Here is a 27680-nt window from a genome sequence, read left to right as displayed (position 1 = left end):
CAAGGTCTGTAATAAGAACACTAAAATTTTTAACATACTCAATTCACGGCCATGTTGAATCCCATGATAGTTAATTTTTCCTGACAGACTTGGTCCTGGTAATGAACAGGTACTTGTCAGAATTGCCACAGTTGTTTTGGGTTCTCTGTCAGTTTCAGCAGCTGGGGGTCAAAGGTTACTGAGGAAGTGTATTCAGTGGAGACCGCGAGACAGACGGCTGTCATGTCCTTTTCCCGCAGATTCAAAATGGTGAACAGAAAGCCTACGTCTTGAAAAACAAGCAGCTGACAGGGCCAACAAAGGGGGTCATCTATCTTGAAATAGATGTGATTTTTAATGCTGTAAGTCTTAACTTTGGCTTTTTTGTACTGCTAAAGAGTTCAGTTTCATGAAAGCTTTTGTTCCTGATTTGTAGAGAATTTCTGTCATTCCTCATTTTCTCGAAACCTTGATGTATACTACAGAATACTCTTCTGCCACTGGCTGGCACACCCACTCTTTTTGTTACTGTGCTGCTGCTGCTGCTGCTATTGCTGCTAATGTAAGAAACAGAAACTTCTGCCTGTGTATACATTTATATTTTATGGGCTTGGCAGCTATGACTTTGAAACTTAATAATTATTGCAAATTGAAGTCTGTATTATTAGTGAGTATTAAGTAAGCCCATAACATTGACACATATTTTGGTGTATAGGTGAAAGCCAGCATACGAACATTAATGCCCAAAGAACAGAAGTACATTGAAGAGGAAAACAGACTGTCTAAACAGGTAAAGCGTAAGAAAAGACTAATCCTTTTGCAAAGACTTAATATCAGGCGTAAGCTTCTAGATACCTCATGTCAAACTTCAGTGGGGGAAAAGAATAACATTTCCATTATCTGTTTACAAAACTAAATTATGAGATTCAAGAAGAGAGAAAAACAAATATATAATTATTATATCAGTTCATTGTAAATTGCAATTTGATTTCTGTGAAAAGTGTGCGTGAGAACACAATTGAAATCATCAGTGTGTCCACACGTATCAAGTTATAGCACAGGTGGATGTAAGCTAAGTCTAGCATAAATTTATGCCATTAACCTTGATCTGAAAGAACTCCATTTTGTTTGGGGGTAAGGAGTGTATTAACATTCTCTTAGCTAGGTTTGAAATGTTGTGATCTATTAGAATCTCAAATGAGACTACCAAAATCAAATAATCTATAAATTTTCAGGCCATCAGATTGGAAAAACTGTGTCCCCTTTTCCTTTTCAAATATTTTTGCCTCATAGGGTTACAATATTTTCTGGTAATAGTTATTTTAAAGGCACATCTTATGTTTTTGTCCTAAATTATATGTGATTGAGATAGATAGATATAGATATATTTTACTTTCCACAGTACTGTATTTTAGTTATGGGGAACTGGGTATTTGGTTGGGCTGTGAGGAGTAGAGGGTTTTTTGTAGTGGGAAAGGGGAATGTTTTAAACAATTTTATTTTGTCAGATCCTAGTCTATTCAAGTACTAATGAGCCTTCATAAACATTAATATGATTTGCAATATCTGCCACATGAATTATATATGCATTGTCCATTGTATTTCACTGAAGCGATTGTAAAGGGCAAAATACTGTCTTTCTTCACTATTGTAAGGGAAGCAGTTTCTAGAGCTGCATTTTTTCCCCATTATTACAGCAAACAAACAAGAAGGCCTTTTATTCAAGATACGCTGTTCTCCCCACTTTCATAACAGAAAATGATGGTTATTGTACTTGCTTGCAGTTGGCAATAAACTTTAAATACCCTCTTTTAGTTTTAGGATATTAGCTTATAATGTAATACATCATATAAAAGAAAAGGACTATTCAAAAATTACAAAGGGAGATCTTGAATTAATGGTAAATACAGTAGCATTTTAAAATGTCTAAATTTCCTGATGAACAGTGGGATTTTTACTTTCACAGATGAATTTAATGTGTTAATCCTAAACTTAAATTAAATGACGCATTCAGCTCTCTTATAAATTAGGTCTCATTATCATTTTAGGTAATTTAAAGAGTTTTCTCCCTGAATTGAAACCTGTATCTCCTTATGACTCAGTTTTGTGCAGATAAGAATAAGACTTCTTATGGTTAAGATTACAGTGATAAATGCTATAAAATACATGATGACTGCAAAAGCAACTATAGCAAGATATTCTAAAGCAAAGGAGAAAAAACTGGATGCACTGAATATAGGTGATCTGTTTGATTAGAGTTATAATTTTGCACAGTTTGTGCACAATGGCCCACAACACAAATTTTAAAACAAAGGCCAAGATTTTCAAAACATTGAACTCATTGAGAGCTACTGGATGCTCAGCACTTTTGAAAAATCATGCCACTTACTTGGGTGTCTAAATATAGACTATAGAACCTAATTTTAGGTACCCAATTTTGAAAAATTTTGTCAACATATTTAATAGAACTCCCAAATTTCATTGACCAAATAATGCTTGAATTTTTGCAAATGATGTTTCATGTTCTTGTTATATTTTTTAAACACAATATCTGAAATGCCTGGGAGAAACACAGACATTTCTATGTCATTCAAAATTATAAACATTAGAATTAAGTTCAACAGGTGATAAACTGACATGTATAACTGTACAGATTTGCTTCCCCTTCCCATTCTTCAGTAAATACTGATATTATTCTAGATCCGTAAACTAAACAACTTGACATATTCTTTCAGCTTTACTAACTTGCTTTAATGAGAATGAGCTTGAAGATGTTGTAAGCTCTCTTGATAGTTTGAAGTCTTGTTTTTTCTGAATATATTTTCATCTTTTCATCTTTCCCACAGCTGCTATTAAGGAACTTTATCCGCATGAAGCGTTGTGTCATGGTGCTCATAAATGCTGCCTACTATGTTAACAGTTGCTTTGACTGGGATTCGCCCCAAAGGAGTCTGGCTGCTTTTGTGGTATGATCATCCTGTAACACTTCATATAATTATTAATTACCTTTGGTAATCATAGTTGTGTGTTTGTGTAGCTACAGTTAAAGTTAATGTCAAAGTTGCCATGCTAAAATCCAGTCCTCAGAATGGCTGTACGCATTCTGGCTGAAATTGGACCTGCTGTACCCAGGTGTCTCAGTCATGGAACATTTTTTTTAAATTTACATTTCAAAAACAATTTTAAAATTGCATAGGTACAAAGAAGGAAAAGCTTACATAGTTTATACTCAAATTTGCACTTATCTAAATAAAACTAGTTTGTGATATAACAAAAACACAGTTTTGCAAACTGTGGACCGGACCCTAGTCATCTTACCCTCACAAATAGCCCCATTGACTTCAGTTTGTTCAATTTGCTGAATATGGCACAATTAGTCTATAAATTGTTTTTAATGCTTTTGGTACTTTGAAATAAAAATGGATCAAAACAGTGAGGTGGCAAAGCTTTCATAAGAATTTTTAGTACACCTCATCAATATGAAATATACATTACCAGTGGGATCAGCTCCTTCATTTTTTAACAAAAAATTATACTTTTAAAATTGTTTTTTTTTTAAAAGGGAGCATCCCTAAACACCAATAGCACCTATTTAGATAAAAAGTAATCAGCCACTTAAATTGCAGTTTTTAAAAATCACCAGATACCAAATTCTGGCCACAGTTCTGCATCTAGTGATCCCATGAAACTTACTCATGCTTGTCAAAACTGGAAAATACGAAGTTAAAACTCAACATTTACTAAGGGGACACAATTTATGTGCCTTTTTTGTTTGTTTTCATTTTACAGTACATGAGCTGCCAATAGGTGGCCAGATTCACTGATTGGGTTCTGCTGGTGAGAAGACCAGCTGTAGCAATAGTCGTGTGTGTGCACACACTTTTTTGAGGGGCTTGGAGCCATGTGTTGCATCTCACAAAGTGAGAAGAGCTGCCTGTGGCATCTTGGAGCTGCACTGAATTAATGTATCTTCCAGGGAGCATCTGCTAGCAGGGCTCCTTTCATATGATGGCTAAAATTTAAAGTTATTCCCTGGCAGAGGACAGCAGCAGTAGCACTACACCTGGAAGGTGAATTCTTCCTTGGTTGCAGCTTCTACCAGGGGTGGAGGGGGCTTCAGCTGTGCCCCAAGATGTGATTGTAGCACAAATGGTCAGTCTGACTTTGAACTCCTTGGCTGTTTTTGGCTTATCCTGCTATCTAAAATAATTTAAATGTTCTTTTTAGTACTTCATTGTTTCAGAGTTCAGAATGATAAAACTTTATTAGGATAATGCACATTTCTCCATAAGGCTCTGTCCTATCCAATATAAGTTCTTATACCCCACTTGTTCTCATAGTACCTGAGCCCTCTCCAGTAGTGCATTAAGTATCATGACCACATCTGTCATGTGTTGATTGTTCTCTCATCCTCTCCTCAAACGGAAAGGTGTGCACAATGGAGTGTCTTGTGTTGATAAAAGTATTTGTTGTTTTTATTCATTCATTCATTTATTAAATAAGTATGCCTGTTGCTATGGGTTTACATTAGAGATGTCAAGGTCAAATAAATGTGCCTTGCACTTGGAGCAAAAACAGGTTTATGATGATCGTTAGTTCCTGGGGTTGTTCATTACATAGTCTCAGACCACCTCTGGTCTGAGGTCCTGTCTCCTGCACAGACAAGCTTAACTCCTACTGTTGAGAGTTCTATTGTGCCACAGAAGCGAAGTTGTTGACTACTATCTTGGTCCTTTAGACATTCTGTTAGGTACCCTCTGCATGGGAAATGGAGCGCTTTGAAGATAAGGACCGAGACCTTGAACTTGATTTGCAATTCTATGGAAAGCCAATGTAGAGAGTGGAGGACAGATTTGATATGCTCACAGTAGCTTGCATTGCAGAGGAGACGTGCTGCAGCATTTTGTACTAGTTGTATTGCTATTAGGATTAATACATACACGTTTGTTCAGTTCTCCTTTTGACATGGAACTCCCTTTTAATATCAGTAGAAGACAGGAAAGTGGAGTGATATCCTGCTTTGTGGGTCATTGCTAGAGTCTACTTCACTTGCCAGTCTTTCTCATGGTGCACTGCTGTCACCATTAAATCTTAACAGAACAAATTCTGTATGACCAGAAGAAATCTTAAGAAGCAACTGAGACTAGATAAATACAGATATTTTATTTTAGTGTCATCATAAATATACTTTTTAACACTAGCTATTGTAAATTACAGTAAAAACATATTTCTGGTTATATAGTAATATACTTTCTTTTCTATTCACCAACACAACTCTTTCTTCTTCACAGAAGAGAATTGGTTCATAATTAGATTGAATTTAGGAACAGATGTTGATAAGCTGTACCAATTTCAGTGTTGTGACTTTAAATGTGTTGTGGTCCTGCCCTGCAGAAGAGGGGATCAGCTATGGCTGCTATTTTGAAGGCTCTCTTTCTGAGAAGCAAGTCCCTATGGGTGTTTGTGAAGCATTTAAAGCTTTTTTCTCCCTCGGTTTCAAAAAGCATTTGTAATGTTGCCTATCATAAAATAGACATTTGTTACTTAAACCAAATCTATAAGAACTTCAAAAAGGGATTGCAGGGCTGTGGAGTTTTCATTTCAAGATGGTGGCTGGGATTTTCACAGCTTCCTTGGGTCCCTGCAAAATCTTGCACAGCCTTGTGAAAGCATGACTTATTTCAGTTGGCGATATTGTGTTGTCTTGTGCTAAGGTTGTGCCAGAATTCAACACTCCCTTTGGAAATCAATTTTATAATAATTCTTACCTGATGTATATCACTTTTCAGCTTCAAAATCCTTTACAAACCATAGCCCTTAGAGGACTTCCAAAGATCATAGAATGAGTCAGTATCAGTATCACAACAGGGATTAAAAATAGGGTTTTCCAGATTCCCAGCTCCATGTGCAGACAAGAAAACAATGTTTTATTATAAAAGTTTAAAATTAACATTCAGCCTTTTCCATAAAACCAACACCAATCCTTTTAGAAGCCAACAGCAAAAACCCAACATGGAGTTTCTGGACCAAGCTGTGTTTGATAGATAGGGTTAAAATAAAGATTCAGAACAATTTTACAAAAGTGAAATACTGTAGGTATGATTTTTCACATCATAATCCACAAGCATCTCATGTGAATAACCAAAAGTTTAAAAAAAAATCACAAATACCCATTCTTTCCACCTTCTCCTCTTTCTTCCCCCCAACACGCTCTCTCACGCGCTCGCAGAGGACTAGCTTAGGTTTCACAAATTTAGAAATGGAGTCAGAACTTTAATTATGAAGTTAAAGGTACACCACTGAGAAATAGACTTTAGAATGGAAACACATGCAGACTCTTAATTAATATTACGATGCTATAATAAGCTACAGGTATTCATTCTGGGCTTTTTGCACATTGAAGTATTCACTGGGGCACTTTTCAAAGTCAGTAGGTTTAATAGTAAACACTTAAAATTTTATCTGCCATAATACTCATCTCAGAGAATTCAAAAGTTTTCAGTGGATGCTTTCTGATTGCTTATGCGCCACATCTGAGTTGCTTGTTGAACTTTAGAATGTGATGATACTATGAAAAAGACTTCGTAAAATTGTCATCATGGAATTCTCTGTTTATTTTTTTTTCCTCAAGAATTTCCAATAATATTTGCTCAGTTTGTAAGTAAGAATACATTTTGTCTAACTCCCAGTTTTACAAATTCAGTCTGGGATCTGAAAGTCAAGCTTGAGGCATTCTGGCTCATGCAACACCTATACTAAATATTTTCCAGGTCTCTCTTTCACTTTTGAGTACCATTATTTTCAATGGGAGTTCAGGGATTTAGCTCACTCTTTTTTTTTTTTTTTTTTTTTAGCCGCGCCTCAATATCTCACAATAAATATAACAGTACTGGAGAAACACTTTATTTTTGAACAGACAATAATATACAAGCTCTTATTCAAAAATGTAGCATTTAAATTAATAAGGCAGTGCCTCTGAATATCCAATTTATGTATAAGCAACTCATAAAAAATACATTTCTTTGAGTGCTTGCTCAAGTCCATTCCTTGTTAGGTGTGTGTGTGCCAAGTGCACTGTTGCCAGAGATTTTTCTCTCAGTGGTATCCGTCGGGCCAGCTCTAGCTCCCTCTAGAGCCGCATGCTCATGTGCTGGTATACGGGGTGCTGCCGGCCACGCTCTCAGTTCCTTCTTACCGCCTATAATAGTTGCTGGAACGACCGTCTTGCTTCGGCAAGACTTCTTCCCAGTGGTTTTTGGACTCTAACTCTTAGTTTATCATAGTTTAGTCTATATTGTTATTGTAATTAGTGTAGGTCTACATATTTAGTGTAAATAGATAGTCCCTATCATCAAGGGACGTCTTTGCCCCAAGGGGAGAGCATGCCTTGGTCTCTGGGCTTCAAACTTCATGCCTCCTCTGGCAAACCTATGCCTATGAGCGACACACACTCTAGCTGTTAGAAGTGTTCACATGAGGGACAATTGCCAGATCTATATGGACTTTAGACCCCACACTAAAAAAGATCAAGACATCAGGTTGAAGGCTATTCTCATGGAAGCCACCATCAGACCCACCTCAGCTGAGCTGCTCTGATTTGGCACCAAGCACTTCGGCATTGATGTGAAGTTCTCCTCCGGCACTGAGCTCTTCTGGAAACTATTCACCATCTCTGGTGCTGAGGGAGAAACACAAAAAGCAGTGCACCTGTTACCCGGGGTTCTTTCAACCCAAAGCTCTTGGTAACTTTTACTCTGTGTGAGGTGGTGTCAGGAAATAAATCGGGAGACACGGCCGTCCAACCAATAAATGGCTGGCACAAACAGGACAGCACAAGAGTGCTTTCACTTAAAGCTAAACTTTACTTAATCCCCAGCACTTACACACATCCGCAACAGGTTAGTAAAACACCCCCAACCCTTGATAATTACCAAAGCTGAGTGTGGCTCTCGAGTAACACAGCGGCAGGCCTCCGGTGGCCAAATCTTCCGTCTGCCGGTGGGGACAGCAAGATGTATCCAGAGGGAGAGTCCAAACGAGTCCCAAAAGAGTCCAACTACCTCAAACTGTTTCCCCTTATTTATACATTAGTAATAGAATGACATGTCCCTTAATGAAAACTTGTTAATTAAGCAGTTTCAATGGTTAAGCAAGAGGTTCCTTCTGATTATTGATTAACCAGGTGTGGATTTTTCCAGAGTTTGTAGCCTTGAGGCCCCAATAGACATTCCTGGGGCACATCCTGCTCTTCTAAAATGCATGTATCAGCAACTTCAACACAATTCTTATCAGGAAGGACGCGGGGTCAAGCTGCCCTTTCTGTGGCACCCAAAACCCTCCTCCTCTCCTGCCTTGGTCAAGCTGAAACTGCTGACTAGGCTGCTTTTAGCAATAAGCCATAGTGGTTTCAGGCACTTTACTGGTTTGCCAAAATCTCCCTGTACACACCAACAGAGGGTACTCGCTGGTGCACCAAAAGGACAAGCTGGGGGAAAGCAATGCAGTGAGACCCATGCTGAGCCACTCTTCCACTCCCGGCCCCATGATGGCACCGTCGACTCCGCCTAGAGCATTGAGTTCAGTGCAGTGCCTTCCCCGACATCTGGAAGTCACTGTGGCACCAGCAGTCTGACTATCCCGTTGACACCGGAGCCTTTTCAAGCATCCAGGGATTTACTGTCTCTCCTGATTACCTCCCCCCCCCCCAACTCCAATGCCAGCTCTGATGACCAGAAACAGATGGGAACAAGGAGCTTCGAGCTCCTTCCTGGTACCTTTGGAGATGGTCAGGATGATGTGATTAGGTCCTGCTTGCCTCTGTCTGCTGCCAGTCCCCATACCACTGACACCACATAGAAGAAGAGATGGGTATCGCTCTGCTGTGATCTCCATGAGAGGGCTCCTCTTCTGAGTCTGAAGGGGAATCCTATGCACAACCTAATGGTCACCACCAGTTCCCACCCTATTTGCCATGGGATTTTGGTGCCGGTCCCTGCACCAGCACTAGCCAGCAGGTCACTGGCCAATACAGTGGCTTTATTGGAATCCCTGGGGTTTCTCCCAGTACTGGATCTTCCTCCCATCGCTCTTACTCGGTGGTTTCCGAGAAGCAGGTTACTGCTCTTTCCCACTCAGCACCAGACCCTGACTCCAGTACTGACCCCAGTACCGACGTAAAGGATATGGCTCCTGTGGACATTGTTGAGGCTGAGGAAGAGGAAGGAGTCCCTCCTCTGATGTAAGCCTCCTTGTCCTCCTCCTCCCCAGATGAGGCTATAGCAGGAACCGCAGGATAACTTTAGGGCCCATCAGGACCTCCTCAAATGGGTAGCAGTAAACCTGGTGCTTAAAGAAATCACACAGCCTTATTGATATTCTGGCTGCAGCAGTTCCCTTCAAGGTAGCCTTACCCATCACTGAGGCTCTGATACGTCTGGTCAAGGCCCTGTGGCAAATGCCTTCTCTTTCCCCCCACCTCAAAGACGGCAGAAAAGAAGTATTATGTGCCAGTGAGCAGATTCAAATACCTATACTCACACCCCCCTACAGGATCTCTGGTTGTGGCACCAGTCAACGAGAGGGAGATGCAGGGCCAGTTGAGAGCTAGCCCCCAAACAGAGATGCCAAGAAACTGGACCTTTTTGGAAGAAAGGTTTATTTGACAGATAGCCTTCGACTACGTATCTCTAACGAGCAAGCTTTGCTGGGGAGATAGAACTATAATAATTTGTGACTAAATTTCTGCCCCAAGATTCAAGGCAGAAATTCATTGCCCTGTAAGAATGTGGAGTGTAAGAATGTGGCCAGGACCTCTCTCCAGGCAGCTCTGGATGCAGCTGACTTGGCAGCCAGGACAATAGCCTTCACTGTCACCATGAAGCATTGTTCCTCACTAGGTCCAACAATCCATCCAGGACCTCTCCTTCTCTTTATTCTTGGAGCAGGCGGACACAAGACTTCATGGCCTAAAGGAATCAAGGGCCCCCCTCCGATCCTTGGGCCTTTGTGCTGTCGGCTTCCAGGAAGCACTTCAGGCCCCAACAGCCTCCTCGTTTCTCGGTTCCTCCAAGAGGGGATCCCTATAAAAGAAAAGGGAGGGGTTATAAGTGGTGCCATCCACTCCCGTCCACCTCAGCCTCCCAGCCAGAGTCTCAGAGATACTTTGGGGGGCCGAAGCGGGCCTTTTGAAGGTGCGCCCAAGGGCACTATACCAGACACTACTTCAGATCTGACTTTCCCTTTATTTTTGGACCATCTGTCCCATTTCAGCCTAGCATGATCTGCATAACATCAGACTGTTGGGTGCTCAGTATGGTGACAGTCAGCTTACCCTTCAGTTTTTATCCACTCCACCCCCACCCCTCTTCACGGACCCTTCCCATGAGCAATTCCTCATCCAGGAGGTGCAGTCCCTCCTATGAATGAGGGCTGTGGAGGAGGTTCCACAGGAAGGGGTTTTACTCCCAATACTTCCTAATCCCAAAGGCCAAATGGGGTCTCTGGCCCATTCTGGACCTGGGTTGCCTCAACAGATATCTAAGAAACTGAGGTTCCACGTGGTCTCCCTGACCTCCATCATTCCCTCCCTGGATCCAGGGACTGGTATGCTGCCTTCCACTTAAAGGATGCATAATTTCACATTTGTCTTCAGTGGCCACAGAAGATTTCTCAGATTTATTGTAAACCAATGCCACTAGCAATTCACTGCTCTCCCCTTCGGCCTGTCAGCAGTCCCACTGGTTTTCACAAAATGTGTGGTAATAGTAGAAACCTTCCTCAGATGGCAAGGCATCCAGGTCTACCCATACCTTGACGACTGGCTGATCAAAGGTCAGCAAGAGACTCATGTGCGGGCCAGCATCAGCATGACCAAAGCCACCTTCTAAGCACTGGGTCTGCTGATAAACACTCAAAATCCCAGTTCAGAGACTAGAATTTATTGGGGAAATGCTTGACTCAATCCAGGCCAGAGCCTTCCTTCCGGAGGCCCAATTTTAGACTCTGTCAGACCTGATATCCAAGGTCATGGTACACCCAATTACAACTGCTCAAGTTTGCCTCAAGCTACTGGGGCACATGACTGCATGTACTTTCATGATCCAGCATGCAAGGCTGAATCTCAGGCCCCTACAGATGTGGCTGGCATCAGTTTACCCCACGAACAGACACCACTTAGACTCTGTGCTCACTGTTCCTCCCCTGGTCCTTCCTTCCATGGACTTGTGGACAGACCTGAGATTGGTAATGATGGGGGTGCCCTCTGTTGCCCTCAACTGTCAGTGTCCTTAGTTTCAGGTGAGTCAGACCTAGGTTGGGGAGCCCATCTTGACTGCTTCAGAGCCTGTGGTCCCAAGAACTCTCCCTGCACATAAATGTCAGGGAACTCAGAGTGTAGCTTGCCAAGCGTTCCTCCTCTAGGTCTCCGGCAAGGCGGTGCAAATTCTGACAGACAATACCCAGCCATGTTCTATATCAACAAACAGGGAGATGCTTTATCCTCAGCTCTGTATCAGGAGGCCATCCTTCTGTGGGAATTCTATGTGGAGCACTCCATCCACCTGGAGGTGTCACATTTTCCAGGAGCCCTGAACACACTGGTGGATTACTTCAGCAGTTCCTTTTCCTCTCACCACGAGTGGTCTCTTTACTTGGAGATAGCCAGATTCATCTTCCAAAGGTGGGGGTCTCCCCACATAGACCTGTTCGTGACCAAGCAGAACCGGAACTGCCATCAGTTTTGCTCGCTGCACAGGCACAGTCCAGGCTCCTTCTCTGATGCCTTCCTGCAGAGGCTTTATGCTTTTCCCCGATCTCTCCAGTTCACAAGGTCCTCCTGAATATCCAGCGGGACAAGGCGAGAGTTATTCTTATAGCCCCAGTATGGCTGCGGCAACACCGGTTCGGCACACTGCTGGTCCTTTCAGTAGCACCCCTTCTTCCGCTCCCACTCTGTCCGGATCTGATCTCAGAAGACCATGGCAGGTTGCCTCCCTTCACCTAATGGCGTGGATGCTACATGGCTGAACCTGGAGGAGTAGGCCTGTGCAAAGCAAGTTCGTTGGGTCTCGCTAGGCAGTAGGAAACAGTCCACTTGGGCTACCTACCTGGCCAAATGGAAATGCTTTTCGATGTGGGCATTCCAGCGAGGTCTCTCTCCAGTTCGTTTCTCCCTACAGGCTATCTTGGACTACTTGCTCTATCTAAAGCAGCAAGATCTGATCCTTGTATCTATCAAGCCGCACTTAGCAGCGATCTCATCCTTCCACCCGCCAGTGAACGACAGATCAATATTCTCCCATGAGATGACGGTCTGATTTCACAAGGATCTGGAGAGGCTTGACCTGCAGATCCGTGAGGATTTAAACCTGATCCCTCCATGGGATTTAAACCCGGTCCTGTCAAGGCTAATGGGTCCTCCATTCAAACCGCTAGCATCATGCCCTCTGCTACTTCTCTCTTGGAAGGTTGCCTTTCAGTGGTAATCACCTCAGCCAGAAGGGTCTCTAAAATCAGGGCCTGTATGTAAGAACCACCATACACTGTGTTCTTCAAGGACAAGGTCCAATTGTGCCCCCACCCAGCTTTCCTAAGGTGGTTTCAAAATTCCATAGGGCTATTTTCCTGCATGTCTTCTTCTGAAAGCCTCACAAGAACTCTGAGGAGCGGTGGCTTCACTCATTACACATTAGATGTGCCCTTGCCTTTCATACTGAGAGGACTAAATCCTTTCACAAATCCACACAACTCTTTGTAGCAGTAGCAGAAAGGATGAAAGGGCTTCCAGTATCAGCCCAGAGGATCTCCTCCTCCTCCACCACCTGTATTCGGACTTGGTATGAGCAGGTGAATGTCACACCTCCGACCATCCTAACCACTTACTCCACAAGAGCTCAGGCCTCTTCAGCAGCAGTCCTTGCACAAGTCCCAGTCCAAAACATCTGCAGGGCAGCAACTTGTTCATTGGTGCATACCTTTGCTTCCCAGTATGCCATCGCTCAACAGGTTTGAGATGAGACCAGGTTCGGAAGAGCAGTGTTGCAGTCCGTATGTCCATGAACTCTGAGCTCACCCCCTGGAGTACTGCTTTTGTGTCACCTAACATGGAATGGACATGAGCAACACAACTTGAAGAACAGCAGTTACAGAAGGTTAGTAACCATTTTTTGTCTGGTTACAATGATATGCCTTTGGATCTGAAATATCAGTAGATTTGAAATTGATAAAGTTCTCCCACTCTCCTACCAATATTTGTTCTTTTCCAACTGTTAAAGGCAAAACACAAAAATAATATCAAATTAATGTTACAGTTCTAAAATGGCCCTGTTGTGCCTAGGTATTGGACCTAGAATGTATGATCTCTTTCTGTACTTGTTCTTCTCTAACACCCAGGCAAAAAGGAAGTAAGCAGAATACTGAGTAGGAGCCTTCACTTTAAATTTCCTAGCTTTTCTATATTTAAGACAGACCGTTAGCATTATTTCAACAGATTTCTTAAGTTCAGTAATTAATACATTATGTTTTATGCATAAGAATTGTACTACAGTCATATACTATGCAAAAGTGGCAAGGTTTTCTCTTTGGAGTAATCTACTGTAGGCAATGAAATGTCTACTAAATTGGGCCTAATTTCCATCAGCCTCTTGACCAGACATTTGTGTTCTTGTGGATGTCAGTGGGTGCAATATGGGAAGGGGGGGTGTGTACACTGTCTCTTTCCAGTACTGTCATTTCTCACTGTAATGAGCACAAAAATAATTGGACAACTGAGCTATCAGTAAAAGGACACACTTCAGCATGAGTCAATGAATTATTTTACAGGACAAACTTTAATCTTTAAATGTGATTGTAGATAATTTGTGCTACCATCTGTCCATTTTGAATTGTTTTAGCCTTTTCAGTCGTTATGCAGTAAGTGCTGCTGTGTTTAACATTAACATTTGATATTTTACACATTTAATTTCTGTACTGCTACGTCGTCCTTCGGGAGCTGAGCTCTAGTGCTACATGAGAGAGACAAAGTATTGATCAGTTAACATTTCAGCTACATTTATGTATGTCGCAAAATTAATGAAAATGCCAGACAAAAATGTCAGAGTGCACAAAAAGGTAGAATTTAAATTTGGTAGTTTAATGAAAAGTTTAAGATGTGCATTATCAAAAATGTCCCCTTGCCTTTAAAGTAAAATTCATAACTAAAGGGAACCACATATTATACTTAGAGGAACATTGAACATGAAATATTATGGAATATCTGATCCTCTAAGTATTTGGTGTCCCAGAATGGCCTGAATAAAGCACTTTAATTGCCAGTTTGAATGTTTTACTCTTACTCATAAAATAAACTTGTTTCCTTTCTCATTCTGAAGACTAGAGCCACCATCACCCTAAGAAAGATATAGACAAATATGGAGAGTCCAGAGGAGAGCAACAAAAATGATAAAAAGTTTGAAAACCTGACGTATGAGGAAAGGTTAAAAACAACAACAACAACAGAGCATGATTAGTCTTGAGAAAAGAAGACAAAGTATGAGACCTGATAAGTCTTCAGATACGTTGAGAGCTGTTATAAAGTTCTGCATGGCCACTGAAAATAGGACCAGAAGTAATGGGCTTGATCTTTAGCAAGGGAGATTTTAGATTAGATATTATAAAGTTTTTTCTAACTATAAGGATAGTTAAGCACTGGAACAGGCTCCAAGGGAGGTTGTGGAATCCCCATCAGTGGAGGCTTTTAAGAACAGGTTAGACAAACACCTGTCAGGGATGGTCTAAGGTATACTTAGTCCTGCCTCAGTCTCTCAACGTCCCTTCCAGTTCTACGTTTCTATGATTCCATGATCACCTCCACTTTCCAGTGCACAGTGAAAGGAAGGTTTTCTATGCACTTATCCTCCTCTTCCTCTTCTGATTCCCCATACCTTTGTATAAGTCAGACAAGGGGAATTGTTCTTTCTTGAACTTTTAAACTGCGATTAAATGTTACCTTCGATTTACGTCATTGTTCAGATCTATTTCACCTTTCCTTTTTCTTCCAACATCACACAATTGGTGTGTATTAATGGCATAATGACTTCCTGAGAGGAGCAGGCTCTTCATGAAGTGTTAGTCCTCTCAGACTTAGTCAATGAAGTAGCAATGTTATAACACTATTTAATAGAAAAAAAGATGGAAAAAGGAGATAGGCTTTAGAACAGGGAATAAGAAATTAGAAATAAGTGTACTATGTTATCTCAACTGACATGACACATTTTGTTACCCCCCCGCCCCCAAAATGCCCACTACAGCATTTTCAATGGTTGCTTTTGTAAAAGGAGTTTTCTATTTGGGAAGAGAGATGGTTGATGTATCAACAGAAGTGCACATTTCTCCTGTTTTTGCTTTACAAATACATAATAGAATTTTGTAGCTGTATTTAATGGTCAGTTGATGTTTCCATTATCAATCCAATTTTTGAGGGCCTCTTATATAAATAACTTCAAATCACATTGGCTAAATCTGTGTATAGAAGTCTGCAAAATTGGAAGGAAATTATTTGTAGAAAAATATTTTTTCGACAAACTTTGATTTAGAGATTGGCTCCTCACTCCCATCCCCCACCCCCCAAAAAAACAGATTCCCTCTTGCAAGCCTCCTGTCCAAAAACTGAGTGGAAGGGGCACTGTCAAGGTGGTTGATAATGCAACCTACTGTAGCCTGAAAATAACTTTTTTTTTTTAAAAGTTCCTGTTGATGACAAGACTATCAGCTTTCAAAAGAGAATTCTGCAAAAGCAGAGTGATACAGTGGTGACAGACACAGGTGATGGATTCATTTATGACAGCATGCACATGCATGTCCAACGGTCTCTCAGCTCTGCCAGCTTCATCCTTATCATAAGAAAAGGGAAGGAAATCACAAGAATCAGCTTCTTCCTTTTTTAAAGCAGATAGAACCCACAGTCGTCTAAATCCTGTTCATGGCTTCAGAAGACTCTGCAAAATTGATGTGGTTCGGCAGAATTTTAGGCAGAATTTTAGGTGTTTGCAGCACAGCTGGCTGAAAATTGTGACTTTCAGTTTTAAAGAAGTTTTGACTTTTCAAAGTTTGGTTTGGTTTTGAATCAATCAAAACCAGTTGTTCCCTAATTTATCTTAAACTAGAAATTCCAACACATGGTATTTCCAAAACGAAATGTGCTCCCCTGGACCAGGAACTGTTGTGTGAAATGGACATTCATATCCGTTTAACTGCTGCTGTGGCATGTTGAAGGTCAATTTAATTCAGCAGTTGCCAAGGCTCCCAGAGGCTGTGGCTCCTGGGCAGACCTGCCATGTGATCCCATGGCTTCCAGACTCCTGGGCCAGGTCGAGTTTGGAGAACTAGTCTGTGCACCACTCTGGGTTTGGGGGAGAGGAACTTACAGGGCTGGTAGATCCTGGTGGATCTGTGACTGAGGATCCATCAGCCATTCTCAACTACAGAAAGGAAACATAGCAACAGGAGTAGCTGTTGTAACCCTGAGTCTTGAGGTGCAACTGTGGAAGGTTTCTGCTGCCATTCCTTGGCAGAGGGGAGGATTCCTTCACTCCAGTCCACTCCGATCTCTAGCTCACAGACTACCCACTCAGGCTCTGTGTTGCGTCCCAGCCTTTGGCCCATTGTGCATGTACATGGCTGTAATACAAACCAAACTAGAACAGTATTTGTAAGCTCAGGCCTGTTGGCTTTAATTAATTTTTTTATATTTATTAATATTGCCTCCCCCCTTTAATTTGTGTACAGTCATTACAAAACCAGTTGTATTGTATGCTAAATTAATGTAAATTATATACAGAAACAGGATTTAGAAGCTTTTAAACTTTTGATATACCAGAAAATCATAAAAATAGGATGTTCAGTATTAAGGCTACAATTCTATTACTAATGCACCTCATTGAATCTATCTATCTATCTATCTATCTATCTAAGCTTATATCTACATAGTCACCTTGTATCGGGGGCTGCAGAATAGTAGGTGATATTATTAGCTACAATACCTGAACATAATAGAAAGAATTAAGGACAGAAAAGCTGGTTTCATTCTGAATATACTAAGATTTGATGGTTTTAAAACATTTTGTATTATAATGTATTTTACATAATGATAATTAAACATGTTTTCTCATAGTCACTTTTTCCCTACAAACCATAACATCATTATTTCAGCATGACTAACTGTACTGGTGTTCATTTGCTTTTATTTATGTTGATAAATAAAGCCAAAATGAATATCTTAGGTAACCATTGTTACAGTCTGCATGATATGGCACATGCACCAGGTGTTTTTGGGGAGAGGCCAATGGTATATGCTCCCTTTCCAAAGGTGGCACAATTTGGGCAGACAGTTTGACAATTAACTTCCCACTTTGGAGACAGCAAGAGGATGACCTTTTGGTGGCCTTCTTTTAAAAAAAAATAGCAGAACTGTCATGGAGAAGGTATGGTCCATTCTCTGTACCTCTAAAGACAGCAGGATATTGGACTGAAGGCAGATGCAGCCCATCCATCCCCCTTCTCATCTCCCCTTCTCTCCCCCTCTCCCCCCCCCCGGTCTGCTTTGGAACCTGCGGATTATTAAGTGTGCAGTTAGATGATAGGCTGTGGGTGGCTTGTTCTACCCTAGAGATGGCTGGTTCTCTCTGATTGACAAGCTTTCCCTTATCTCTTGACAACTTTGCTTTCTTCTGCATAAGATGGACTTTCTATCATTAAAAGTTTAATTTTTATTTCAGTTGAAATAAGCTCAAAATAAAATTGCTTTATGCAGTTTAAGAAAATGTTATGTATCAGCATGCCAGGTTTGACTACAGATAGAAAAATATTGCTCCATTTGTTTGTTTTAATCAGAGGGACTTTCTCATAAAAGGAAAACACTAGTGTAGGAAGAGTTCCTTTGATTAGTACAAGATAGATATAATATTGCTGTGTTAAGAGTATTACAAAGGCTCTGTTTTAGTATCATACGGACAAGATAATAAGGTGTATAGTAAAGCTAGGGAACACCTGAGAAATGTATAGATCATAAAGCCCGAAGGAAACCACTGTGATCATCTATTCTGACCTCCTGTATAACACAGGCCATGGGACTTCCCTGAATTAATTCCTGTTTGAACTATAACACTTGAACTATATTTTGTTGTTTGAACTATAACATCTTTGAGAAAAGCATCCAATCTTGATTTAAAAAATTACCAGCAATAAAGAATCTACTACAACCCTAGTAAATTGCTCCAATACTTAATTACCCTCACTGTTAAAAATGTGTTCCTTATTTCTAGACTGAATTTATCTAGCTTCAGTTTCCAACCATTGGATCTTGTTATACCTGTGTCTGCTAGATTAAAGTTTATGTATATCAGTTTCATTTTGTTTTTAAAATGTAAGCAGACTTTTGCTGGCACATTACTAGCATAATGTTAAGATGGGATTTTTTGTTGTTTTCAAGAGCAAGCTGTTTTCCATATTTAAGGGACTAGCATTATGCCTCTTTCATGAGGAAAATGGTTACCTTGATGCTTCTCTGAGCTATCCATCCACATTGTCCCCGCCCCCCTTCTTTTCAGATCTTCAAGAGCTGCCTTGTGTGGACCCCAGACAGCAGCTGCAATTCTTATTGACAAGGCTTCATTAAACAGATTGCAGTCTAGGCAGGGTATTTACTTAAATTCCTTAATTACGAGCCAAACTGGTGGTCTGGCAAAGTCATATAGGAGAGTGCTAACACGAACTTTGTGTTCCCTGTCTGTAGTCAGTGGTGAATACTGAGTACATACCGTGCCCAGTCTTATAGACTAACATCTTATACTGGTTACAGCATTGTAAAGAGCAATAAAGAGTGCCTTTAAACTCCTTTTTGTTTAGTAGGATTACAGCAAACAATATCACCTATACAGTTTTTCAATACATAGAACTAGTTTTGTTAGACAGCTACAGGTGTGTTGAATATGTACTGAGTGTCAAGCTTAAGTGATTCACTGTCCATAAGAGGAAAAAATTGCAATTGACCTTGAAGTAAAATGTCTATATTCAGCAAGTGGTTACAAGTCTTACAAGAAATCATTTTATTAGTTTAAAATGAAAACCGTGTTAGGTTGAGAACTATTTTGAAGTCTGTCTCTGATATGGTACTACAGTTTCTGTTTGGAACTAGAAATGTACGATTTATTTCTAGTCCATTTTTAGATTTTTACTTATTTTGACTGACATAGTTCTGGAATAACTATCAATTATGCAGTGGAGATAACTCAGTTTAGTGATCAGTAACGTGATCTTAGATAAAGAACATAAGATTGGCCTTACTGAATCAGACCAATGGTCTATCTAGCCCAGTATCCTGTCTTCTGACAGATGCTTCAGAGGGAATGAGCAGAATAGGACAATTTATCAAGTTATCCCATCCCCTGTCGTCCAGTCTCAGCATCTGACACTGAGTTAGAGACATTCTGAGCAATGGGGTTGCGAGCCTACATCCCAAAGAAGGATTAATAAGTGTAAGGCAAGTTACTGCATGTAATACAGAATGGATTTTCTTCTTACTAGATTTTTCTGTTGCTTTACAAATCTTTAAAACGTATATATTTCCATGAATAACATCAGAATTACCGCAATGCTAAAGTTACAGGATGTGCACTGCTTTCCTAGAAATAGGCACACTAAAGTTTATTACCTATTCTGCAAAAGCAAAAATTTAAGTTTTGTTTATACAGGGCCGGCGCAACCCATTAGGTGACCTAGGCGGTCGCCTAAGGCTCTAACATTTGGGGGGCGGCGACTGTGGCGGCCGGATCTTCGGCCACCCCCGGCGGCGGCGGCATTTCGGGGGTGGGACCTTCCGCTGCCTCTGTCGGGGGTGGCATTTCGGGGGCGGGACCTTCTGCCACCTAGGGCGGCAAAAAAACTGGCGGTGCTCCTGTGTTTATATAAGATAAACACCCCATCCCCCCAGTATCTATCATTATCTCTGCAAAGTTGAGTGTTGTTAACTGGTATTATGCACTTGGAACTTCTTGGGTAATTAGTACAGAGCACTGACTGTATAGTAGACATGATTTTCTCTCCATAACCATATAGCAGTCATGGTTAGGCATGCCTGTATTCGGATTCTAATTGACTAGCCTCTTTAACTAGACACTGTTCATTAATGGCAGACATAGACATTTCTTTACTCTATTAAAAAAAACTAGCAAAGAAAAAATTCTAAAGTGAATGAAACCAATTATATTTGGTTACACTGCATATATTTTTGCATCTGTCACTACAACAAATGATATAGCACGTTGAGGAAATGCATTTGAGTCACTGTTAACATATACCACTGTGATCCTCCACATGCAATAAACTTCTTTTGAAGGCTCATCATCACTTCAGAGGTAAACGTGTAAAGCTGAAGGCAAATCTGTAGTGTAACAACGGTAGCATTGAATGAACCTGGGCTTCTTTCTTAATAGTTTTTGTCATGCCACACATTTATATTCTTATGAAGCGTATCTTCTACCTTCTTCTGCTATGAGATTCTCACTTCAGTGTTATTCTCCTCTTAATATCAGCTTGTGTTAACATTTTTCTTCTCTCTCTTGGGGGCTCCTCTCTTTCATGTGTACTTACCTTTATAAGGGAGGGAGAATCTCCTTTTTCTCACTCTTTCACTTTCTGTAAGGTTTGTTCAGTGGCTCTCTCCTTCTTACCTCTAACAGGTTACAGGATAGCTTAGGTAGCAGCATTCTATAAACCTCATTTTCTCCCTCTCTGCTAAGGAAGTTGAGCAGCTCCCATTCCACCATCCCTCATCATTAAGTCCAATTCTGATGCCCTTATTGTTTGTGCTCTTCCATTTGCTGTGCCTAAGACCCGGTGGAGTGAACACCAAATGGAATGTTTCCCGCAACAGTATAGAACAGCATGAGCATGAGTCGCAAACCAGAAGACAGAGGATTACTCAGGCCCATTTTGAACCCCATTTCTAGGAACCACAAACCTTTAAATCACCAGGGAAGACACATTTATTGTAATTTAAAATGAGCAATTTCCTTAACAGATGTAAAGGATGGTATAATGTATACCGGTAATTATTATTTAAGCCTCCTTGGTAAAGTATATATTATCAGTTTCTGCTTGAGATATAATATTAAGTTTAATTGTTTGTCCTTAAAGAAGCACTAATGCTAGAAGATACTGTATCCCTTTAAGATGACTGAAGGATTAAAAGTAGGCATTTTTAATATTTGCTGCCCTCTTAATTACTTGCTTAATGCACCACTGTTAGCAAAGGGATTATGAGTTAATAAAAATGTCATAGTATTAGTATATGAAACACAATATAATTTTCCCAAGATAATGATTAACAGCATAAGTCCATATTTACAACACTCTTTGCATTCAGTCCCTAAATGCCTTTGATTTTCATCTTTTAGAAAGTACTTTTACACCAGAAATTGTAAATATTTTAGAGAATTTAGTTTTTTTTAAAACAGCTAATTAATTTAACCATTTTAGATTTCTAAATTTTATATTTTAAATGTTTTCTATTGTGTTTCTATGTATAATTGATTTAAAATTATAATTCTATCTAAATAGTGGCTTTTAAAAATATATTAAAGCAAAGTTACAATAAAACATTAACATATTACATTGTACATTACTTATTACTTATTTAGAATTGGATTAATATTAAAAAAAACCTGGCTAAAGGTTCTGGCTTGCTGGCTGGAGAGCTCTCCTCTGAGTATGCTAAAAAGGGTGACCACATTTCTAAATACCTATCCTATTTTTGGTGCTTCCCTTGTGTACCTACTGCATGTGAAATAGCTACTAACATTGCATAAAGCAACTTCAGTAAAACAAAGAAAATCTATTTGTCATCACACTCTATTAGAGCAGTTGGAAAATGAAATTAAGAAGCTATTAGATAATTATTACGTATTCGTTCTGCTCACACAGAAGGATGGTTTATTTTGCTCTCTTACAACATCTCTTGCTTTGTTCCAAAGCTGCGGTATGTATCTTTATATCATCAGAATGAATGAGATATATCTGTATAAGTGATTGATTCACTTGAACATACCTTACTAATTCAGAGCTGAAAACCCTGGCAGCCCCGTCTAATAGAATGATATAACTGAACAGAATGAAGTTACCTACCACAGCAACAATTGCTCACTGCAGGTCAAATGCCTTCTTGCCTTTCTACCTGAACACCTGCAAATTGAGCTGTATCCCATTCAGAGTTTTAAGAACAGCTTCATTGTCACAGGAAGTAGAGTTTGTTTCTGAGAGAAAATTATGCCAGTTCTACTTCTGAATGAATGACAAGTCTGTTATTACTCAGGGGATATTAGGCCTCACTGCTTTTTTGAGAAAACAAATTTGCTGTAACTTTATCCGTAGTTTAGTACTGAATGGGTGCAAATAGACTCTACATTGTATGGATAGAAGAAAAAAAATAGGGGTTTGTTAAAGCCATAAAAGGGATGTGTAACCATTATATTTCCGAAGGAGGCCTTATCAGAGGCATAGGTTATAAGGGGAAATATTTTGGTTACAGCCTTAGCATTAAACACCTGTTTTGAATTTAACTTAAAAGTAGGTTGAAGAAGGAAGGTTTTTGTCTAAATTGTGCATATGGTGAACTTACAGGTTTCCTGAAAGTAAATATGCAGGTTGTCTTTGACTTAGAGCTTAGCCAGTCAAGGATTACAATAAAGACCATATTAAAGTAATTCTTCATGAGGTTAAGCTTAGATATGGACCTAGTTACTTTTTTTTTATTTTCCCCAATAAATGGATAAAGTTCATGGGTTGTTCTTATAGTCTATGCTTTTGCAAAATAAATAAACGGTTAAATTACTTAAGTAAAGTTTTCCCTTTATTGGTTGGCTCTAGTTAACCGTTTGATATGAAATAGTAACATTAGTTGTCCATAAACTTTGTCTTGTTTTATTGCAAAAGTACAGCACTTGCAAAACAGTGCCGGAGTCATTGTACAAGCTGGTCAACTTCAGTCAACACAGTGTTTTTATCACAGCACAACTCATTTTTTATGATTGTGTAATTGATCAGTGCCTTGAATTCTGATTAGATAATAAGAAATCCACAGGCCATGTTCACTTGTTCAAACCATTTGCACAAGTTTGACCTTAGTAATTTGCAAAGTTTAAAGTTAAGAGTTTAGTTAATGTGGTTCCTGATCAGCCAGCAGCTGTCATTATTGAGTGACAATGTAGTTAATCCCCTGTCCCTCTCGCCACTCTTAAGTGCAGAACACGTCACCTACATGCATGCTCCCAATCCCCGTTGAGAGCAGGGATTGAGAATCTGATCCCAGGATTTGAACCTGAATCTGTTGCTTAGTTAATGTGTCTCACTATATCTAGATAACTGAGCTGCCCTTCTGTTGCTTTATTCAAAATTTCATATATCTTCATTTATTCCCCAATTGTAAGACAGATGGAATTTGTTTTGAAAATTGGGACTATCCCTCTCAATGAGAGAGAGTTAAAGATCATATGTGAAAATACTAATTTAAAATCAGATATCTAAACTTGATGGGACCAAGGCTTAAGATAATGTGGGTCACTCAAGGTCATAGATTCAAACGAAATCAGTAGCAAGCTCTGAGTTGGGTAAAGGGGGAAGTGATAGAGGGTTGTTTCTGAAATAGCAATCCACAAGGAGTGGAACTACAGTGCACATACAGGGCAAAAAGGGTCCATGAAATGGATGAGGGATTTCTGTGCATTTCAGGATGGAAATAAATCCCATACGCTTATTTTGGTTTATCTTCTGATGACTTTTTTAACTCATTACTTTGGCGGTACTGTCATTTGCCAGTTGGAAAGGGTTATGTCAGTCTCTTTATTGGGGGGAGGGTTATGTGAGGTCCTTTCCCAGATATCCTCTCAGCAGACTGGTGACATTATGCTGCACGGCTCCTTGGTTGGCATTCAGACCATGTTACCCAGACATCCACTCCACTTCTACTTTCTAGAATTAAAAAAAGAAAGAAAGAAAAAGAAGAAACAATGTCCAACTCAAAAGAAGGATCAGAAATGCCTTTAAACAAGCTGTCTGAGCTCTAAAATGTAGTTATGAACTAATGAAATTCTGTTGTCTGGCAATGACAGACTTGGCACATCTTTGAGACCATTTTAAGGCCTGTATGGTTAAACTAACACCCTCACCCATCTCTAAAGTACAGTACTGTATGGTTGTTCATGATGCATCTAGCCCTGGTGACTTAATCTCTGCTTTTTAGAGCTAATAGTTGAATACAAACTATAAATTGTTTCAAGAATGACAGATTATGTCAGAGGTTGGAGGGAGGGGGTTCAGTGTTCACCTTTATGACAGTTGCATTTTTTTAAGATAATGTGGTTTAAAAATCATTTTAAGTTACCCAGCCCGAATAGTAGAAATGAGATATTGAATTCACAAACAAAAGCTTTATTGGTTTATGACAAGTAATCCATCTTTTTGCATTAGTGCAGCAATTCTGCACCAAATTATTTTTCACGATTGATAATTTGTGAGTCATATATTTGTTATCTATTCTTTTATGGGTTTTTAAATAGTGAATCATGCCAAAGGTCAGAGAACTTTCATAAAGAAAATGCTTTTATTTATTTATTTTATGTTGGTTTTCTAAACAAGTCTGTGAATGTTCCAGAAAACATAACAAAGAAAGAATGATACTATTGTTCCTGCTAGAGAGAAACTATGTGTGGGAGATAATGTTATAACAGTACAAAACGGGAAAGAATTTTTAGTCAGAGTGCACATCGAGTGCCAGGACAATGGGGAAGCATAAGTAGAATCCCACTATATTTAAAAAAAAAAAAAAAAAAAGCAATAGCAGATTTAAAGAAATACTGTTTTATCTTTAAAATGTATATATTTCTACATATTTTTCACTGAATTAGGAATAAATACATTTAAAACTAGTTTTGCTGTTTTTATTTTTTTTCTTACTGGAAGCATTATTTTAGCCAATTTTGGATGATATGACCATGTGCCATTATACACATGTGTACCCCCCACCCCACCCTTTTAGGGAAATTCAGTTTTGCTCATAAAATCTGATCAGGAAATGTATCTCAATACCTCAATATTATTGTATGTGCTAAAATAAGGCTCAATATTTGTATGTTTGTTGGCTCCACACAAGTAATTGATAAAACTTGGACATACAATTTAAATTTTAATTTGCCGAATCAGACAGGTAATAACTTTTTTCCCTATTCATGTTTCTCTATAACCCATGAACACAGGCACTAACTAACTGTGATGCCATTACAAATTTTGTTAAATGAATAAAATATGAAAACGTTAAATCAGTGGGAAAGGTAACTTAAAATAATTTACAGACTGCTTTATAGGAGGTATAAGGTATTTTTAAAGAAATTAAATATTAATTTCAGGGCAAATTTGTTATGAACATACTTTCACAGTTTATATGGTTCTCTCTTCAACATCTATTAAAACGTTCTCTGTACAGTTTAATTATAGTGAGGACATTTCTAATAAAAATGATTCATGATTATCTCCTTAATTAAAATTGAATTGAGCTCATTTAATTGTGATGTAATTATATTATTTTATACAGTTAAATCTCATAAAAATAAAATCAACAATTGCGCTTTTTCAGTTTTAAAAAGGGGAAAAGAATAGTTATTTGATTTTCAGATAGTGAACAGATTATTCAAATTTTCATCAGAAAATTGTGACTAATTCAGGATTTAATTTTGTCAAACTGCTATTGTTTCAGTATTTCATTTTAAAATCAGTTACAATATTCAGTAATATCAATAGAATTGATCTTCAATCATCTATAATTAAAGCAATAAAGTTATGCATTTTCTTTTAATACTTTAGCTTTCATCAGTACTGACCTTTTTCTCTGATTAACACATTATTTCTTATTTTGTTCAAATTAATATAGCTTATAATTAATGTTAGTATAAATAATAATTCATCCTGACTTCATTTCAGAAATTCAGTTTAACCAGTGTGCTTAGTCTTACATGATATTTCAAATAAAGGGTTTGGTTGTTCTCTGCTGGGCAAGTAGTTATGAAGTTTGAACTTAATATATATAAGTGAAGGTGTGTCTTAATATTTATACCTAAATAGTTATACAACAGTTTGGAGAGAGAAACAAAATATTACTCATTTTCCAATAATCCTAATTATGACACTTGTAATTATATTAAAATATATTTAATTGTACTTGTGACAAGTTGATGTGCTCTAGTCACTGTGGATATAAAAATGTATCCTTAAATACAAAAGTACTGAATTATAGTGGTCTCTATCTTTTGTCCATTTTATACTACTTTGGAAAATGTAGCCGATGGTAAAAGGGAACGGGGAGTCCAATGTCACAAAGTCATTTTGCCTTTTGAAAAAGTCACAACATCCTTGGATTAAAATCCCTGGCTTATCTGAATATTAATTAATTTAATGAAAAAATACTATGTATTCCTTTTTTATTCTTGTAGTGTCCACAGCATGTTAAGCACATACACGTCCTGAAGAATTCGTAATCTGAGGGCCTGATCCTGCAAATACATTTTATTCTGTTAAAATTAATGAGATTTTTTCCATAAATAAAGCTACTCACATGTGTAAATGTTTTCAGGATCAGGCCTTCATAAGACAAGCTAGCAGCATACAAAGGGTACAAGAAATAGAAATTAAAATATATATTTAAAATAAATTACAATTCCCAAATATTTTTTAATAATCTTAAACAAATCTGTTGGGAAAAGATGAATGTTTAAGCTTTTTATAAATAATTTCTCATATTTTATCATTTATTTTATACTGGTGGTATAGTTTCAAGAAATATTTAATATGATACATATATTTCTTGTCTAGAGGCTTGTTAGTGGCTTGGGAGACCAAAACCACGACTGTGACCTTTCAATAGCTATGAATGTCAAAATAATTTAAAATAATTGAATTTCTGAAATATAGCAGAAGGATTTAGCTGGTATTTACTTTTATGGTAGCAGAAAAAGTTAATCATAGAAAACAATTCCATATAGATAGAAAGAAAAATATCGGCATCATTGTAGGAATTAGATATTCTCAAAAACTGGTTAACTGTGAAAATCTCAATAAGAATTTGAATATAATGTTTTTTCTGTATAATGTATATTGCTTATCTTACAAATAACTAAGCTTTTAGTTTGTCTGTAGATAAAGTAAATGCTGCAGTTGTTTGTAGGTTCATCATGATTTTATATCCCAGTTGAATGTCATTCTCCACTCAAGCCTGTAGGTAGCACCCTTGCACCACAAAACAATCAGTCTTTGTAGAGACATTTATTTAGGTTGGGAAGTCTTTACCAGTGCAGACCTCCTAAATGTAGCTAGTATTATTTGCATAATTTCCAGACTTTGAAGACAATCTGGGTTCTTAAAACAGAAGCCTAAAGATCGTGTATTAAGTTGTTTGGCCATATGATTCACTTTTTCTCTGTGATGAATTGTCTTTTCTCTGTGACCTGCTGGACATAGGGCACAGCAGAATAGTCCAGTGTGTAACTTGGAATCTTGAAGATATAATGACCTTTTGTCTAAAAAGTAATAATTTGTTGCCATTGAGATATTGATAAATCTGTGGAATTCTTCAAAAACTCTAGATAACATTTTCTTCCCTATGTTACCAGTTATGTGACACTTGC

At 38.7% G+C, this 27680-nt stretch overlaps 1 protein-coding gene across 1 annotated transcript in view; it reads left to right on the top strand.

The window, feature by feature from the left end:
- MCTP1 (multiple C2 and transmembrane domain containing 1) overlaps positions 1–27680 on the top strand; it is a 451536-nt gene that overhangs the window by 304449 nt on the left and 119407 nt on the right. Inside the window, exons 13-15 of the mRNA XM_024206867.2 lie at positions 240–341; positions 695–769; positions 2826–2945. Of these exons, the coding sequence (XP_024062635.1) occupies positions 240–341; positions 695–769; positions 2826–2945 (297 nt within the window). The remainder of the gene's footprint in view (positions 1–239; positions 342–694; positions 770–2825; positions 2946–27680) is intronic.

Source organism: Terrapene carolina, unplaced genomic scaffold (assembly GCF_002925995.2).
Source record: "Terrapene carolina triunguis isolate 2854851 unplaced genomic scaffold, T_m_triunguis-2.0 Scaffold69, whole genome shotgun sequence".
Lineage (NCBI taxonomy): Eukaryota > Metazoa > Chordata > Testudines > Emydidae > Terrapene > Terrapene triunguis.
The sequence above is the reverse complement of the archived record's forward strand: the minus strand, read 5'-3'. Positions and strand labels throughout refer to the sequence as shown.